The 18,143-nt window shown below is 53.2% G+C and overlaps 1 protein-coding gene across 1 annotated transcript in view; it reads left to right on the top strand.

The window, feature by feature from the left end:
• The first annotated feature begins 3,429 nt into the window (after nt 1–3,429).
• Nucleotides 3,430–18,143, top strand: part of IL16 (interleukin 16) — a 100,450-nt gene continuing 85,736 nt past the window's right edge. Inside the window, exon 1 of the mRNA XM_035024261.1 lies at nt 3,430–3,883. Coding sequence (XP_034880152.1) covers nt 3,844–3,883 — 40 coding nt within the window. The 5' untranslated portion in view covers nt 3,430–3,843. The remainder of the gene's footprint in view (nt 3,884–18,143) is intronic.

The raw sequence follows: 18,143 nt of genomic DNA, 5'->3' as shown, positions 1-18,143 counted from the left end.
TGGGACCCATCTGGATAATCCAGGATAATCCCTTTATCTTAAAGTCAGCTGATTAGCGAGCTCAGTTCTGTCTTCAGCCTTAATTCCCCCCATAGGGACTATAACATTCAGAGATTCCTAGTACAGAAGTAGACCTTTTTGTAAGGGGCCAACATTCTGCCTACCCCAGCAAATAAAAATTCCTTGGTCAAAGGCTTAATGCATATGATCAAAAGCCATGACTTTTCTTTTTTTTTACATTTTTTTTATTCTTATGTTAATCCCCATACATTACATCATTAGTTTTAGATGTAGTGTTCCATGATTCATTGTTTGTGCATAACACCCAGTGCTCCATGCAGAACGTGCCCTCCTCAATACCCACCACCAGGCTAACCCATCCTCCCCTCCCCCTCCCCTCTAGAACCCTCTGTTTTTCAGAGTCCATCATCTCTCATGGTTCGTCTACCCCTCCGATTTCCCCCGTTTCATTCTTCCCCTCCCGCTACCTTCTTCTTCTTCTTTTTTTTTTTTCTTAACATATATTGCATTATTTGTTTCAGAGGTACAGATCTGAGATTCAACAGTCTTGCACAATTCACAGCGCTTACCAGAGCACATACCCTCCCCGGTGTCTATCACCCAGTCACCCCATCCCTCCCACCCCACCCCCCACTCCAGCAACCCCCAGTTTGTTTCCTGCGATTAAGAATTCCTCATATCAGTGAGATCATATGATACATGTCTTTCTCTGTTTGACTTATTTCGCTCAGCATAATACCCTCCAGTTCCATCCATGTTGTTGCAAATGGCAAGATCTCATTCCTTTTGATGACTGCATAATATTCCATTGTATATATATACCACCTCTTCTTTATCCATTCATCTGTCGATGGACATCTTGGCTCTTTCCACAGTTTGGCTATTGTGGACATTGCTGCTATAAACATCGGGGTGCACGTACCCTTTTGGATCCCTACTTTTGTATCTTTGGGGTAAATACCCAGTAGTGCAGTTGCTGGATCATATGGTAGCTCTATTTTCAACTTTTTGAGGAACCTCCATACAGTTTTCCAGAGTGGCTGCACCAGCTTGCATTCCCACCAACAGTGTAGGAGGGCTCCCCTTTCTCCGCATCCCCGCCAACATCTGTCGTTTCCTGACTTGTTAATTTTAGCCATTCTGACTGGTGTGAGGTGGTATCTCATGGAGGTTTTGATTTGGATTTCCCTGATGCCGAGCGATATTGAGCACTTTTCTTTTTCTTTTTTTTTTTTAAGATTTTTTTTTTAAATTTATTTATTTGAGAGAGAGGATGAGAGGAGAGAGAGAGCACATGAGAGGGGGGAGGGTCAGAGGGAGAAGCAGACTCCCTGATGAGCAGGGAGCCTGATGCGGGACTTGATCCCGGGACTCCAGGATCATGACCTGAGCCGAAGGCAGTCACTTAACCAACTGAGCCACCCAGGCGCCCAAGCACTTTTTCATGTGTCTGTTGGCCATTTGGATGTCTTCTTTGGAAAAATGTCTATTCATGTCTTCTGCCCATTTCTTGATTGGATTCTTTGTTCTTTGGGTGTTGAGTTTGATGAGTTCTTTATAGATTTTGGATACGAGCCCTTTATCTGATATGTCATTTGCAAATATCTTCTCCCATTCTGTCAGTTGTCTTTTGGTTTTGTTGACTGTTTCCTTTGCTTTGCAAAAGCTTTTTATCTTGATGAAGTCCCAATAGTTCATTTTTGCCCTTGCTTCCCTTGCCTTTGGCGATGTTTCTAGGAAGAAGTTGCTTCGGCTGAGGTCGAAGAGGTTGCTGCCTGTGTTCTCCTTTAGGATTTTGATGGACTCCTGTCTCACATTGAGGTCTTTCAACCATTTGGAGTCTATTTTTGTGTGTGGTGTAAGGAAATGGTCCAGTTTCATTCTTCTGCATGTCAAAAGCCATGACTTTTCAAAGTTATAGTCCTCACTATAGATTTGACAAAATCTACTTAGGAGTTCTAAAGCCAGTGACTCACTTAAAAAAAAATTTTTCTTTTTAATTAAAATTTTTTTTTCTGTCATCCTCTAGATGGTATGAATGGAAAGCTGTTACCACTCCCTAAATCGTGGGGGTATCATCATGGATATGGGGATGTCCATAGAGGAAACCACCCATAATTTTACTTCTCCAAATTTAATCTTCTTTCATGTATATAGATCATACTGCACACTTTGCAATTTGCATCCTATTTTTTTTTTCACTTAGCAATATGGGGCTGACCTCTTTCTACAACAATAAATATTACTTTATCACATCATTTTAATTTCTGCAAAGCATTCCCTGCTTAGGTAGCCCAGCTTTCTTTGTTGCTACAGCTGGGTCCCACTAGAATGCACGGCCAGGTTTGGAGTGTCCTGCATTTTCGGGGCCTGGGCGGCTACTTGGTTCTTCAGAGCAAGATAGGGCCGGCGGGCACCGGGATGGGGAGCCAGCGGGCACCGGGATGGGGATGACCGTCAGGGAGCTGTCCCCACTCCAGGTGCTGATAACAGAGGTTTTCCTGGCAACCTGCCAGGGTGTGTGTGTTGGTCGAGGGACCATAGCGACCCGGAGGTGGTTTGAGCTAAGTGATGGTAATTCGGGAGCCTTTGACTCTCCAAGGTCCTGAGCGGTGGCGGCGCTGACATTGGCCAAGGCTGGGACCCAACCCGGGAAGCCGGGGGGCTCTTGGCAGGCAACAGGTAACCCCGGAACTGGACCAGGGTCTGTGTCACTTGCTTCCCCGGTGGGTTTTTCTCTCTATCAGATGGAGCAGCCTTTCCTTCCAGTCTGACCCTTCATGGCTGTATCCCCCAAAACAATCACATTCTTCCCCAGTTTTCAAGCCTGACTCTGTGCCCACTTATTGTATATTCTTTTGGTCTTTTCAGTGGGGAATCCAAGGATTTATATAACCCCGCAATCAAGTTGGTCTCTTAAAATAATAGTACATCTCATCCAAGTCTAAAAATAAAACCTCCTGGTATGAGAAGGCAAACAGGGAAAATACATTTTAGAGCCCAGCTAGCCAGGGCTCATGCCCACTTTTCTTTTATCCCTGCTTGTCCCGACAGGGGTGGGAGTCAGAGCGCCTTCTGTTTGTCCTGATTAAAGTCAGCCTCCACCTTCCCTGGAGCCCAACTGCCTTTCTGGGGACACAGACTGCATTCACCACCAGCCGCTCTGCCCAAGCCCTTAGCAGATTTTATGAAAGGCGTTTTCACTTGGATTAAACAGGCTCTGTGTTTGTGTGTGGTGTGTGTGAAGGAGAAAATGAATCACTTCAACTTTGGGCAGCGATTTTAGGTGTTGTGTTTGTCCCTTGCAATTACATAAACACACCAGAACTCATTAAAAAAAAAAAAAGTTGGGAGGTGGGGAGCAGAGTCTAACGCTGGGGATGATCTAAACAGTTTAGCACATTTTCCATACATTCGACCTCAGAGAGGGTTGTGTTCAGTCCGCTCCCAACAGAGTCTGAGTCCAAAGGAAAGTTTGAGGTTTTACATTTCTGTTTGTGGTACAGGAAAAGGCTTATGATCTGAGGGCTTGATTCAGTGAAATAACATCGCTTTCATGCGCATTTGCTTCGCAAGAAGGGCAGGGGTTGGAAGTAACCGTTGTGAGACTTTAAAGATTTGCTGGCAGAGGGAAAGGGATTTTTTTCCTTCCTCCCTGCTGGGGGAGAAACAGTTCTAACGAGGAGCTAGCTACTTCGTAGTTTTAACTTATACTCAAATATTCCCCGCCCAGAAGCTGCCAGTGATCCCCGGGACTTCTTTATCCGGCTGGGGCTCCGAGGGGCTTTTCGTGGCTCAGCCCCATCCTCAAAGCCTCACGGCATGAGTTTGCAGAAGAGAATCTTTCCTCGGAGGGAGAATGGTAAGTGCAGCTTCTTCTCACGGGTTCCTGGGGAGCTGGGGATGGAGGGTTTGCTTCTTCTTGGCATCCTCTGGGAGGGGTATGGAAAAGCATGATTTTGGTTCTGCCGTACGGAGAAAGAGAGAGAGAGAGAGAGAGAGAGAGAGAGAGAGAGTATGTGCACGTGTGTGGTGCTACAGGACACATCCCTGTCTGTCTGCATTGTCCTTGCAGAGCTGGCTGTGTGCCTACTAGGCTGCTTGGCAGAGAGGTGAGGGGTGAGGGTATCCCAGGTTCCCCGAGGGGATGAACGTGAACTCTGGCCGGAGCCCTTGGTTTTTACTAGCCCTTGCTTCCTCCTTGAATGTTGCTGGCGCGCCGTATCTAAATGCTTAAATGCGAAGCCGTCAGGGTCCCCACCCGCTGAGCTGAGCTCTGGTCCCAGCAGGAGACAGAACAGAAGAGGGAGCTGCTCAGCGTCTCTGGGAGAACGGGAGAACGGAGCAGGGGACCCTCGGAGCCTTGCAGAGCTGGACACGGGGAGGGGAGAGGCGAGGCTGGGAGGGGCCTGAGTCCACTGGCCGGAGTCCCTGCCTTTCTGCAGGTATCACCCAGTAGATCCGAGTTCGTTTTTTAAGCGACCTCCTTTTGCTCTGGAAACATAAACAGGCACCGGGGAGAAGGATTTTAACCCCTCTGCCCAGTGTTTAAAGTCAACACTGGCAAAACTTCAGCTCTGTTGTAACTTTGGCATGAGAGAGTAAACACATGGTTTTCTTTAGAAAGGGGAATGAGACAAGTCAAAGGCACATTCTGACTGTTCCAGCTCCAGGGAGATATGAAAGATAGGGCTAGAGCCCGGGGGGCCATTGGTTAGGTTCCATCCTTGGTTAGGTTCCATCTGACATCTGAAGGAAGGGCAGGTGGGACGTAGGGACCAAGAGCTGGGCTGTGGGGTCCAGCCACCAGGGATGCAGTCTTGGCGCTGAGATGAACAGGTTAGTTGATTTGGGGGAAGGTATTCAGCCTCTCCATGGCTCGGTTTCCAACTCTGCAAAACGGGCTCCACAGGCTCCTACCTCATGGGACTATAGAAGCAATCAAGGAGGTAACACGTGTAGGTGGCCCGAGTATCGCATGTGTGCCACCCGGGGGGCGGCAGTGCCCATAAGCAGGCTCCTCCCTTGTTGTGAGGCGACAGCCCTCACAGAGCACCCAGGGCCTGGGGATAAAGGGAGCGCTCCACGGCCGGGTAGCCGTGCACCCCCCCTCTCTTGCAGCAAGGGGGCCTAGACTTCAGACTATCTCCTTCTGGCCGTAGACCATATGGAGGCATTTACTGGGGAATCTTCAAGGGCTGGGCTTGATCTGGTATTTCGTAGGTGCTCAATATTTGGTGAAACCACTTCATTTCTGGGGAGGCCTTGCCCCTTCTCATCCCTTGCTGTATCTCCATGTTTGGTTGGGTTTCCTGGTGAGACTCTGGGACAGAGAGTGTGCCTGGGGACACCCCCTGTGCAGGAAGGTCACTGGACAGTGAGCCCGGGGATGCCCCCTGTGTCTCCTTGTCCCAGAAGGAGAAGCTGCGCCGGATGCAGCTGTGATCCAGCCGATCCCATGGGTTTTGCACCCCTGTAATGACCGGTCACTGCCTGTGGGCTGCCCCAGGGCCGGGGCACAGCCTTGGGGAAGGCAGCTGTCTTCAGCAGAGAGTAATTCTTGGAAAGAGACTCGGCTCTGACCACTACGGGTGGCCCTTTGTCAGCTGTGGGAAGGAGTGCCTCAGTCCTGGGTCTGGGAGCCGATCTGGGAGACACCCTACAACATCACTTAATAGTGATGAGTAAGTCCCTTTTTCTCTGAGTTCAGCTGTAGGATAATTGGGGATTAAAAGCACGAACACCTGTCCAGCGAACTCCTTACACGGCAACGTGACCTGGGAAAGCCCCTTTCCATCCGGGGGGCTCAGTGTCCCTGTCTAGAAGGTGCACAGAAGGCTGCTGAGCCGACTTGGCCTCTAAGAAGTCTTCTAGTGCTGCAATTTCACAGATGCACATGCTGAGCATGTGACACAGCGGTTGCTTAGAGCCCCAACCAGAGGTCACGTGACATCCTCTGAAGGTGCCCCCATTCCTCCTGCTGGAAATGGAGCCACGATCCCTGGGGGCCCTCGTGATTGCCCACGGCCAGCTGTCGGCAGGCAGGGACCTGCAGAGGGAGGCTCTGCACAGGGCTGGAGCGTTCGGAGTGGGGTCTGTGCCCAGGGAAGAAGTCGAACCGCAGGACGCGCTGCCGTACTTCTTTGATAGTTAAGAGCTGCATCGTGTTGCCCAGGACAAACGTGGATGTACTGGGTCTATTGCCCACGCCCACCCCCCACCCTACCACCCACTTTCTATTTATTTTTCAGTCTGCAAAGAATGAAGTCACTTTCTCAAACACTTGGAACTCATTTTCAACCATTGACTTAGAACATTGTAGGCTGCAGGCACCAGGCTGGGTTCCTGGTATCAAATGGGACCCGTGAGACAGATGATCACGCACATGCATAAATGTGTGGACAAGGGGGGTGGGGTGTGTTAGGGTGCTGTGTTGGGGAACTGACCTGGTCTGGGGGGTCGGGGGGGCTCCCCTGAGGTGGCGCTGTTTGAGCTGTGTTCCGTATGGTGTGTGGGAGTCTGGTGGGGGCAGGGGTGGAGAAGCAAGCTCTAGGTCAAGATTCTATTGAACCTCGTAGGACAGGGATGAGAAAAGAGAACTGTCTCAAATCTCACCAGCTTGTGAGCCCCTGTGAGCATTTTTAGTGTACTTCTACCGTCTGTTTCTCTGCAGCATTTAAGAAAAGTAATCATGGGGACACCTGGGTGGCTCAGTCGGTTAAGCATCTGCCTTCGGTTCAGGTTGTGATCCCAGGGTCCTGGGATGGAGCCTCGAGTTGGGCTCCTTGCTCAGCGGGGAGCTTGCTTCTCCCTCTGCCACTCTCCCTGCTTGTGCTCTCTCTCTCTCTCTCTCAAATAAGTAAATGAAATCTTAAAAAAAATAAAAATAATCATGGTGACTTGTTTGCTCAGGAAATACAAGCTTTTGCTGGGGGGCGGTGCTCAAGACCCTCCTCTGTGAGCGTGAGCCAGTCACCTGTGTCCCCCACACCTGGTGGCCGGCCCCCCGGGGCACAGCTCGAAGATGTTTCTGTGACAGCATCCTCTCTCCCTACCGAGCACCCTTTAGTAGTAGGCACCGACTCTTCGGACCTTCCCTGCAACCCTGGGAGGCAAACGCAGTTGTCTTTACAGGTGAACAAAAATGAGGCACGGGGAGTATCCCAGTGGTGAGTGGCAGGATAGAGTTGCACCAGGCAGGTCTGCTTCCTTCTAAAGCCCGTGTTAGCATGCTGTAGGTACCACGGCTGAGCACCATTATCGGTGACCCTCGCGTGCGCACATACTCGTTCCACGTGACGGTGTCAGTTCCTGCAAAGTTAGCGGAACCCCCACCTGTGTGGCCTCAGAAACCCACATCAGAGGTCTGTGCCACAACTGATTTAACCATTCCCCAAATTATGGATTCTCTAGCTTGCTCTCAGTTGTATTTCTTCCTAAATACTTGATAAAAAAGTGTTCAAGCATACAGAAAAGTGGGAAGAATTGTCATCAGTGAGCATATCCCACTATTTAAATTCTTTTTTTTTTTTAAAGATTTTGTTTATTTATTTGACACAGAGAGAGACACAGCGAGAGAGGGAGCACAAGCAGGGGGAGCGGGAGAGGGAGAAGCAGGCTTCCTGCAGAGCAGGGAGCCTGATGCGGGGCTCGATCCCAGGACCCTGGAATCATGACCTGAGCCGAAGGCAGATGCTTAACGACTGAGCCACCCAGGCGCCCCGTCACTATTTAAATTCTATAAGCAACATTTTACTCTACTTGTCTTACCGTGTATCCGTCCATACCGCCATCCATCTGTCCATCCAAGCATCCACCTTATTTTTTGGATACATTTCCAAATAAGTTTTAGGCATCTCTACCCTTCACTTCTAAACACTTCAGCATGTATGTAATTAATCTGAGTTCAGCATTTGCTCATTGTTCTTCTTTTAGATAAAATGTACATACCCTGAAATGTGCATATCTAAAATGTGCCATTCAATTAATTTTGAAAAATGGATACAGCTCTGTAAGTCCAACTCTCGGCACCATGCGGAACGTTGCCCCCAGAAAGCTCTCCCAAGCCCCTTCTCGGTTGCATTTGGTTTTTACTAGTAATATACTACGTGTCACTAAATTTAAACATGAAGTTTAATAACACACAGTACCTGCTTTGTCCTGCCTGGGCCGTGGGGGCAGAACCCTAGGCTGTAAGGGCCCAGCTCTGCTGGGCCGGCCTCCTGATGAGCTCAAGTGCTGACTTTGGTTGGGACGATGCTAGAAGGGAGCCCCACCCAGCAGCAGGTTACTCTGGGCTGAAGGGGAGCAAGACACAGGTGCTGGTGCAGGGTGTCCCTGGGCGTGTGGTGAGGGTTGGGGCTCTGGGTTCTGATGGTGGGGTTGGTACCGGGCCAGGACAGAAGAGACGGAGCAGGTGCCGTGTCAGGGGAGCTGGACCCCTGGCTGGTGGGGAGAACTATGTCAAAGCTCTGTATACGTAGGTGGGTCCGAAGGGCTCACGTGGGGCCTCCACGGTCCTGAGTGAGGGTGATGGGTGCTAAGCTCTTCCTGCAAGGAAGACGGGCCCAGGAATCGGAGGAGGGCGTGCCTCTCTCACTGGGAAGATGAACAGAGCAGCAGCCGAGAAGGGTGGCGGGCATCGCAGGGTGGATGTGTTCTCAACTGTCCGACTTGCTGAGATGGTCTGAGGCCGAACCGGAGAGGGTCTGAAGACCGGCACCCGGCTCCTGCCCGCACCCTTCGGGCCTTCCCGTGGCGGAGGGCGCTGGGGCCGCTGCGGGTGGAAGGGGGTGGAGGAAGGCAGCGCTGGTATTCGCCCAACCAGCACCCTGTGTTGGGCAGTGAGAGCATTCTTATGGAAGTCTTACAAGAACGCCGTTCACAAAGGGGAAACCCGTAGCTCAGAAGAGGGAGTGGCTCATCCCAGGTGACACAGCGCGTCAGCCACAGGAGCCTGGGCATAAGAACCGGCGCCCTGGACTCCTGGACCAGTGCTCTTTCAGGGCATGCTTGGCCCCCTGCGGTGGCAGCACGCTCGTGGGGAGCCGGTCCTGCAGCTGGTCACGTTCCTCTCCCTCGGTCTGTAGTCTATCTGAGTCTCTGCGTCTGACCACAGAGATCCCTCTCTCCCTCTGTCCTCCCTGCCCGCTCCTCCTCTCTTTCCCTCTCCTCCGCTCCTCTCACAGCTGTTCAGCCCACACTTGTCTGGGGGACAGTAAGGGCTACAGAGAGGCGTGGGACGCGGTCCCTGGCATGGAGGAGCTCACGCTTACTGGATAGGACACGCACGAGCCAGTCGGCGTGGAGAGCTTCGGGACTGCGGGAGGGCAACTTCTGCTTCGGTGAGTGGGGAGGGTGTCAAGGAGGACTTCCCGGAGGAGGTAACTCTGAGCCAAACCTTGAAAACTCTCCAAGGGTTGGTCAGGAGGCAGGGGTCCGGGCGTTAGGGCATCGTGGGGCGTGTGCGCCGAGGTGTGGAGGTGGGAGGAAAGCAGGAGCATCTGGAGGAACATCAGGCGCGGCGGGGACCAGCCCGTGTTCTTGGGCAGGGATTTTAAATTTTTGCTTATTGAGTCAGTCATGTCATGACAATAACAAATTAAGAAAAGAAAGTAGGGATTTCTTCATCTTTACAAACATTGTTTCTGATGCAAGGCAGGAAGCGGTGCTCTTCAGATGCTTGTGTGGGCGGAAAGAGGAGAGCGGGGTCCAGCTGCCTCGCTCCGCTGGGGGGAAGGGGGGCCAGCACCCTGGCTGGCCGGGCTCCGGCATCCTTCAGGACCCAGAACACGGGGACTCGACATCCCAACGCGAGCACTCGGACACGCGGGTCCTGCCAAAGCCCCGCTGAGCAGGAACAGTTGCCCCCCTGCCCCCCGCCCCCGCGTGTTGCTCATTAATACCTGGCCTTTTCTGGAGGCCGGGTGGAGGGGAGGCATGCATGCTGCGCCCACAGTCCTAATCTTGGCCTTGAAAGAGCACCTGCCAGCCCGGACCACTCCCCCCGCGGTGACGTTTAACCCTTTCTAAGGCCACCCATGCCGGGCTGACTGGTGTGGCTAGAGATTTCCAGATTGCTCAGCTGGGTTCGTTTATTCAGCTTGTGTTCACGGACAACAGCTGCCTGGACTCCGTCGTCAGATAACCCTGGGTTCAAATCCTGGCTCTGAGCTTTGGGAAAGTCGCTTTACCACCGCGCTTCCTCACTCTCCCTGGCCCGGCAGGCAAATAGGGATAACCAAGGGCACCCCCCACCCACAGGCTCACCGTGGAACCAGACACCGTGTTGACAGCACTCGGCCCAGCATCTGGCCCACAGCGGGGGTGCACATGGAGGGTATCCATCAGCAAAGGCCGTATCCCCACGTGCTTTCCTTTCATGCCGTGGCTGCGGATGAAACCACATGCCTCTGCGTGTCCAATCCGCAGGGTCATCAGAGCTTGTAGAAATAAACTCTCTTCCCTTGGAGAGACATTCCCATTATTTCTTAATCTGTGCCTTCCAAGGAACTAGGACACAGAGTGTGGCCACGTTTCTTAAGTTCCGTTGAAATCTGTGCCTAATCAGATTCATTTGATTAAGAAACTATCTGTAAGAGCTCTTTGTAGGCTCTAAAATACAAACGAATGTAGAAGCTCATTACAGGGCATTAGTCACTTATTTATTCATTCGGCTGTGGGTTGATTCATTCAGTCAATGTTTATTGAGCCCTTATGGGTCGAGCATGTCCTGGAGCTGGGGACCCTGCAGTGAACAAGGCTGACGATTTCTGCTGGGGGGACAGACAGGTGATGCACAAATACCCAAACAGGCTTGTCAGCACCTTCAGAGGGTGACGGGTTCCATGAAGAAGGAGAAAGAAGAGGTGTACCAGGGAGTGCCTGAGGGCTACTGTAGTTGGAGTGGACAGGAAAGGCCACATTTAGGATATCAAGGTAGGAAGGAGCCTGCTGTACGAAGATCTGGAAGCAGAGCCTTCCCAGAAGAGAGCAGTTTGGACCCACATGTTAGGGTGACCTGGGCACCGCATGTTCAGGAAAGGGAAGACGAACAGGGGCGAGGTCATGTAACTCTTTTGGGATATGGTAAGCCATGGGGATGTGATTTGGAAAAAGCAACCCAAAGTCCTGGGTGAATATATGGGGCCCGGGGCCTCTTTAGGGCAGAAGCTCACTTCTCGTCATGGCACTGTAATGGCGCGCAGGTGACATTTCCCACCTGCCAAATCCCCAGAACCGTCCAGAGAGTGAGCGCCAGTGTGAGCTCTGGGATTTTGCCCAAACCAGGGTCTCAGTGCTGACTCCTCGGTGGTCACAAGGTGCCACACTAGCTACAAGGTGTCCGTAGTGGGGAAGCTGAGCGTGGAGCGGGTGGGACCTCTCTGCACGTGTGCGCCCTTCTTCTGCTAACTGAAAACGGCTCGGAAGAGGAAAGCTTTAATTTTTTTTTTTTTTAATTTGAAAAGGAATGCAAAGTTCTTCGCAGGTTTTCTGTAGGCGAGTGTTATGATCTCTGTCATGTTTTCAGAAACCACGACTGGTCATGGTGTAGACGTGAAGGTGGAGGCCTAGGCTGGAGCCCGGAGTCCGACTGGCAGGTGGGCGGCAGGGCGGTGGAGCCGGGGCCCCCGGCAGCGGAGATGAGGGGAAGGGGATGCGTTAGGGGTGTCGGGGAGAGCCGACAGGAGCGGCCAATAAATCTGGTGGAACGTGGATGGTCAGAGAGGGAGGAATGAAGATTAATCTGAGCTAGCACTGGCTGTCAGAGGGCTTATTCCTAAAACCCTAGTCCTCCTGCAACGCTGTCAGAGAGGTGCTAGGATGGGGACCATCCTATAGAGGAGTCGACCAGTCCCCAGGGAGGTGTCATCTCCTCTGCCTGTTATTCTGCATCTGGCGCAGGGCAGGAATCCTGGCTTCAGTGTCCCCCATGCCCTGGTTCTCCACTCCTGGGCCCCGGATTCTTGGGCGTTTGCAAATGAATGCATGATGGTGACAACTCCCCAAACGTGGAGCCTGGGAGGAAGAGATCGGAAGTGGGGCCAATCAAGAGTGTTGCTCGGGATGTGAATTTTGGGGATCCCCAGTCAGTCCCCAGGGGGAGATGCTGAGCAGGTGGCAGCAAAAAAGAGTTCCCGACTCAGAAGCAATTCCAAGGCTGGAGATGTGGGTTTGGGAGTTGTTGGCCCAGGGATGGCCCAGGGACGGGCTGCAGGCGCTGGACCTAATCACACAGTGTATCAGCAACGCGCTGGGACTTGGAAAGGGTGCAAGCCCAGAACCGACAAGTGAGAGAGGAGAAGGCCGGAGGGAGCACAACACGGTCTCTGCAGAAGTCAGCTAAAACTGTCACAGCAAGGAAGACCCCTGGTCCAGTCCTCACGACCTCAAGTTCGTGGTGTGAAGAATTCCTCAGGGTTTTTAAAGAATACTAGCTAGTGGGCGCCTGGGTGGCTCAGTTGGTTAAGTGACTGCCTTCGGCTCAGGTCATGATCCTGGAGTCCCGGGATCGAGTCCCGCATCGGGCTTCCTGCTCGGCAGGGAGTCTGATTCTCCCTCTGACCCTCCCCTCTCTCTCTCTCATTCTCTCTCTCAGATAAATAAATAAAATTAAAAATTAAAAAAAAAAAAAAAGAATACTAGCTAGCTCCTTGCTTGGACCTCCCAGGAGCCCTGTCAGCCTGTTGGATTGCTGTCCCCATTCTGCAGAAGTGAACAGTGAGGCTCGGAAAGGGCATGGGACTGGCCTAAGCTCTCGGAGGGGCCAGTGCAGAAGGTGGGGTCCCACCTCTGCTGTGACTCCAAGCACGGCCCTCTTGATCTGGCTGCTTTGGGACCAGAACAGACCACCCCGTTGCGGTGTTTTTAAAAAAAAAATGCGCTTTGTGTTTTGCCTTCTGAACATTTTGATTTGCAATAACAAACGTGTATTACTTTCACAATTTAAAAAATGGAGGGAAGCATCAGAAGAAACTGTTTAAAAAAATAAATCAAAACATCACGGCATAAATAGAACTCCTGGTGTAATCCCGGAAGATGCCGGCTCTCCGGGGGAAACGTGGGAAAGGCCTCCTGGTCCCGTGGCGCTAATCCTGAGCAGACGTGCAGAGTTGTCTGGGCACTTTAAGCCATGATGGCAACATGCTCTGTGCATTAAAATCTAGGGCATTGGTTGTGAAACTTTGGCGAGCATCGGAATCACTTGGGAAAGATTTTGGGCTCCATGGGCTGGAAAGACAACAAGGTGCTTGACTTTCCCCCCTGGAATGTCTGAGTCTTCCCAGATCCCTTGGGCGTTGTGGATGCATCCAGAGGGTATGAAGTACACAGATGGGGGTTCCGGGTGTGCTTTCGTTCCCCGCCTTCTCGTCGCCCCATCTGTGAAATGGGTATAGCAATAGAACCTGCTCCATGGGGTTGAGGACAGGGTAGAATGGAACAGAGTGGTCCTCAGCGGCTAATGCACAGACAGCTGTCTGCAGAAACCTGCCAGTCTTTACATCCCTGAAACACGTGTGTAAGCGTGTATGTGTGCCAGGACACGAGGCGATCACGTGGAGGTGAACCTCGGTTTTCATGCAAAGGGAAGATCAAAACGCGGATGGAAGGTGCACGTGTGCGGTGTAATTGGGGGGAGCTTCCTCTTCTGTGGGAAGAAGCGCTCTCCTCTCAGGAACGCTGTGCTCAGAGTCTTTAATCCCCCTTGGCCGATGAGCGAGCTAAAGCTGAGACAGACCGCGATCCTGTGACAAGCTGTCCGGGGTCTCCCGCCTGCTTCTCCCTCCCTTTCCGTGGGTGCGCCGTGAGTTGGCCTATGGGGTGTTAGGTGGCAGTGGGAAGTCTGTCCTTTCCCTGGCGGAGGTCCTGGAGGGCACAGATAGGACAGTTTCCACCTCGAGGTGCGAACCACTCTGTGTGGGTGAAGGTCTGGATAGGATCTTACCCATACTTTGGAATGAATTCACCTTCTGCTAGTTAAGCAAGACAAGTCATCTGAGAGTAGGACAAGGCGGGAAGTAGATTCAGGCACTGGTGATGGGGACCGGGGGTGGGGGGCTTCGGCTTGGTGTAGGAGGGAGGCTGCGGGGTCTGGGAAGGGTGAGGCTGGCCTCCGGAGGCCTGGGGTACTGCATCAGTCCCAGCCTTTCTGCCAGAACGAGACAGCCCTAGGAGCCGGTGTCTGGGCCCCAGCCCCAACTGCACTGCGTCCGGGGAATGGAGAGAGTCTGTGCATGTGAACAGAGAAGATAGCCCTGACCGGGGCCTCCATCCCCTGCCCTTGAGAAGTTCCTCCTCTGCTGCCCTCCAGACTCAGCCCTGCGATGTGCAACTGTCGCCCGCCCCCACCAACAAAGACAGCTCTGTCTGCAACGTGCCTCTCTGCGACCGTGGGCCTGGTGGCCCTGGCAGCTGCTGGACCTCTGCGGCCCCGCGTGGAATTCCAAGGCTTCCCACGGGATGCACCTACACCCTCATTAGAGCCCCCAGGAAGCCCCAGAGCACATTCTACTCTTCAGAAGAGCAGGCCCCCCAGACGTCCCCGCCTGGCACAAGCCAACAGCTCACAGAGGCTGTGCCGAGGACATGCGTGGGGGAGGCTCTTTAAGGGGCAGATGGGCTGAATGCCACCCTTAGACTGAGCTGTGCAAGGGGACACGTGGGGGGAAGCACCCCGGTCACAAGGCAGTCATCCCGATCGCAGAAACAGAAGCGCCTTGTTCCTTTGTGCTGCGGTGCTCGGCACACTCGGTGTACGTTCCGTCCTGGGTTCTCACGCCTGAGTCCCCTGCAGGGCTTTGCCGAAGCAGAGTGCCGGGCTCCAGCCGCACAGTCTCCGATTCGGGAGGACTAGGGCCCCTCCTGAGAATCTGCATTGCTAGCAGCTGGTGCTGATGCTGCTGGCTTGGGGACCAGACTTGGAGAAGCACTGAGCTGCGTCAGCTTCTGCTCCTGAGAGCCAGTTTTTATCTTAGGACAGAGAGGCAATGTGGCACCGCGGAAAGAGCGTGGGCTTTGGCGTTGGGTGGATCTGGGTTTAGACTCCTGGCTGGGTGACCTCAGGAAAGTTGCTGGACTTTGTTGAGCCAGTGATGGCCTATGACCCAAGGTCACCAGGCCTTGGTGCTCCACGAATTTTTGTGTAGTGATATTTCTCACCTGTAAGAGGGGTATGATGATATTTCCTAGATCGGTGGCAAGACTGTGTGAGCTGATGTTTCTGTAAAGCTCCTAGCCGTGCGGAGTGTATGCCCAGAGTCATATTTGATACCTTTGCACCCTCCCAGCCTCTCCTAGGTTGTCCAAGGAAGGCCAGGCCGGGAACAAGGAGCCTGGCCGGGGTTCTGGGGTCCTGGGTTGGGCCGGCCTCCCGGGTGTTCTCGCCAGCCCAGCAGATGGTGGACTCTGTTCCAGGGCTGAGCTGACCAGCGCTGGCAGCCTCCCTATCAGACCAAGGCTTTTCACGTGGAGAAATCAGATGGCTCAGGTCGGGAGTCTCTGAGCAAACCCATGCCGGGTTGGAACATTTGCCCTGAGTCACCTGTCCAGAGCAGGTGGTGAAGGCAGCGTCTGACTCAGAGCATCCCAGCCTTCGGGGCCTGGGATCGGACCCAGAGACCGGCCTCCGTGTGAGAGAGGAAGTCCACTTCTCATTCTCGGCCGGCTCCGACCCAGGCCAGAGCCCTAGGCTGTCCCGGATAGATGGTGTCTCGATGTCTGCTGGGCAGTCGGAGAGAAAAGTGAGGGAGGTGGCCGCTCTGGGGACGGTGTGCAGGGAGGTAGGTGGGTCCAGGTGAGTGAATGTCCCTCGGACGGCCGCTCTGACCTGCATGGGAGAGGGTCTCGGTCGGGGGAGGCACTTCATGTCCTATTTGGAAGCTGTGTTGGGGCGCGGGCAGGAACGGAAGCCAGAATGCTTGGTTGGGACTCCAACCTCCAAGTCACTGGTGCACAGTGACTCGAGGAGGAAGCAGCTTTGGAGGTTGGCGTGGGGGGACAGGGGCTGCTGTGTCCCCTGCCCTTGCTCTGCATCCCTGGGAGCTTCTGGTTCTGGGCCCCTGGGTGCAGGGGCTGCGGCAGGAAGCAGAAGGGAGAAGGTGGGAGAAAGGCGGAGGCACCTGGAGGAGGTTTTCCAGCCGCTGCCAGGCTCCTCCTCCCCGAGGTGCACGAGGAACATGGGCACCTCTGACCTTGACCATGGGAAGGGTGGTCTCTCTGCCTGTCAGTCACTCCGCTGTCATAGTTGGGGTCGCCGCTAATTCCCCGCACAGGTAATCCTTACTGATGGGAGGTGCTTGCTTCTTTGTGGGAGGATGCAGCAACCCAGCAAATCTCCCTGCTCTCTGTGGACACAGGGAAGCATCCACCCCTCCTTCTCTTGACAAATGAAATCCCCTCATTTTGGGCTGAGCCCCTCAGGGGTGGCACCGTTGTCCCAAGAGTCCAGCCCCGAGGCAGCCCTGGGAGCCGCAGTCTGTGGCTCTCTTCCCCTTGCCCCAGGGGCCCTGGGAAGGAGAGGAGTGTTCCACACTTGTTCTCTCCTCGGGCCTCCCTTGGTGTTCTGCTGCCAAGTGGCACTCAGTGTTTATGATCCCAGGGGAGGGCCCCTCCTATTCTCCAGAGCGACGAGGACAGGACCTATCAGGGTGGGCCAGGCGCCTCCTCGAAGCCCCTGCTGTTGATTTATCCAGCCCCCAGTGGTGCTCATCACTCATACTCAAGCCCCCAGTCTTCCTGCCCCCGGCATTGCTCTACAATCTTTGCATGTGGCATCTTGCTTGAGCCTCTCAATGCTCCCGGCTTAGGCAGTGTGTCCCCAGAACGGAGAGGTGAGATGACTTGCCCAGGATCACTCAGCTAGAAAGGGCACTCCCCGGACCTTAACCCCCGCCTGACTCCAAAATCTACACTCTCAACTGCTCTGATATGTTCCTAGCAAAGGTCTGCATTTACTAAACACAAAGACGGTTGTATCTTTCCTGGGTGAAATGTTGGTTTATAATTACCTAGAGCAGGTGTTTTCTAGCTCTACCCACGGGAACCTCTTTAGAACTGAAATCTTCCATGAAAATTCATTTGTAAACAGTCAAAAGCAGAATTGTTGGGGCAGAAGGTGGGCCAGGAGCGTGGGACCTGCCCTTCACCAGCTTCCCGCTCCCCTCTCTGGAGCCCAGCAGTGACCCCAGGGTTTAGGGGTGAAGCGGGGAGGGTGCACCTGGAATCGGAATCCACTCACCAGCACGATGGGGTCCTTGTTCCTTAACGGGCTCCTCGGTCTCATCAGCCTGAGTTGGCATTTCGGTCTTTTGCCCTTTGCTCCAACCCCCTGGGGAGGGGTCCAGGGCCACCAAGAGATTTGCTCTGATATGAAGACAGAAGGGTCTTTTAAGGCTTCCTGCCTTTGTGCATGCTGTTCTCTCGACTCAAAATGCGTTCTCTCGAAACTTCTGCCTTCCATTCTCCAGGTGGAAAACCCTCATTTGGCTTTCCAGCCCCAGCTCATGGGCTGAGTCCTTGGTGAGGCCATTTAGCAAGTCACTGCTGACGGTGGCACTCGATTCGAACCTGTATTAGGACACTTCCCACTCTTGGGGTAGTCTCCACCCCCACATCTGTCCTCTCCAGCAGCCTGTAAAAGTCCGTGCCTTCCTCCTTGACTCATCATCAGTGCCTGGCCCTCAGTGAATCTCAGAAAGCTATTTGTTGCCTAAACAAGGGAATAACAACCTTAACTGTAACAATCGTACTTTGTGTTTACACTGTGCATTCGGGCTGGCAACAAATTTTCACATGTAAGAGTTTTTTTAATCTTAAAGCACAAATTAGTGCATATAGCAACTCACTCCTATCCATGGGTACAAAAAACATCCAGGGAGGCAAACTAAACAAATAGTTCTAAGAGCTTGGAGTGCAGTTAAGAAGGCAGCTTGAAATAGGGATGCATTTCAAGTTTTTCTGTTGGGTTCCAGCTGAAATAAGGACCAATTTCTGTTGGCCCTGTCAGCTGGGCCAGGTTGCCAGGCGTCTGGCAGAAACGCCGAGGGTCTCTGCAGGAGAGATTGCAGAGTGGACGAGGGGCTGAGTACAACGTGTAGAGGGGGAGGCCGCAGGGGGCAGCCCGA

Source organism: Mirounga leonina, unplaced genomic scaffold, assembly GCF_011800145.1.
Source record: "Mirounga leonina isolate KUSES-001 unplaced genomic scaffold, KU_Mleo_1.0 Mir_178, whole genome shotgun sequence".
NCBI classification, from domain to species: domain Eukaryota; kingdom Metazoa; phylum Chordata; class Mammalia; order Carnivora; family Phocidae; genus Mirounga; species Mirounga leonina.
Note: the sequence above shows the minus strand (reverse complement) of the source record. Positions and strands in the feature narration are given on the sequence as shown.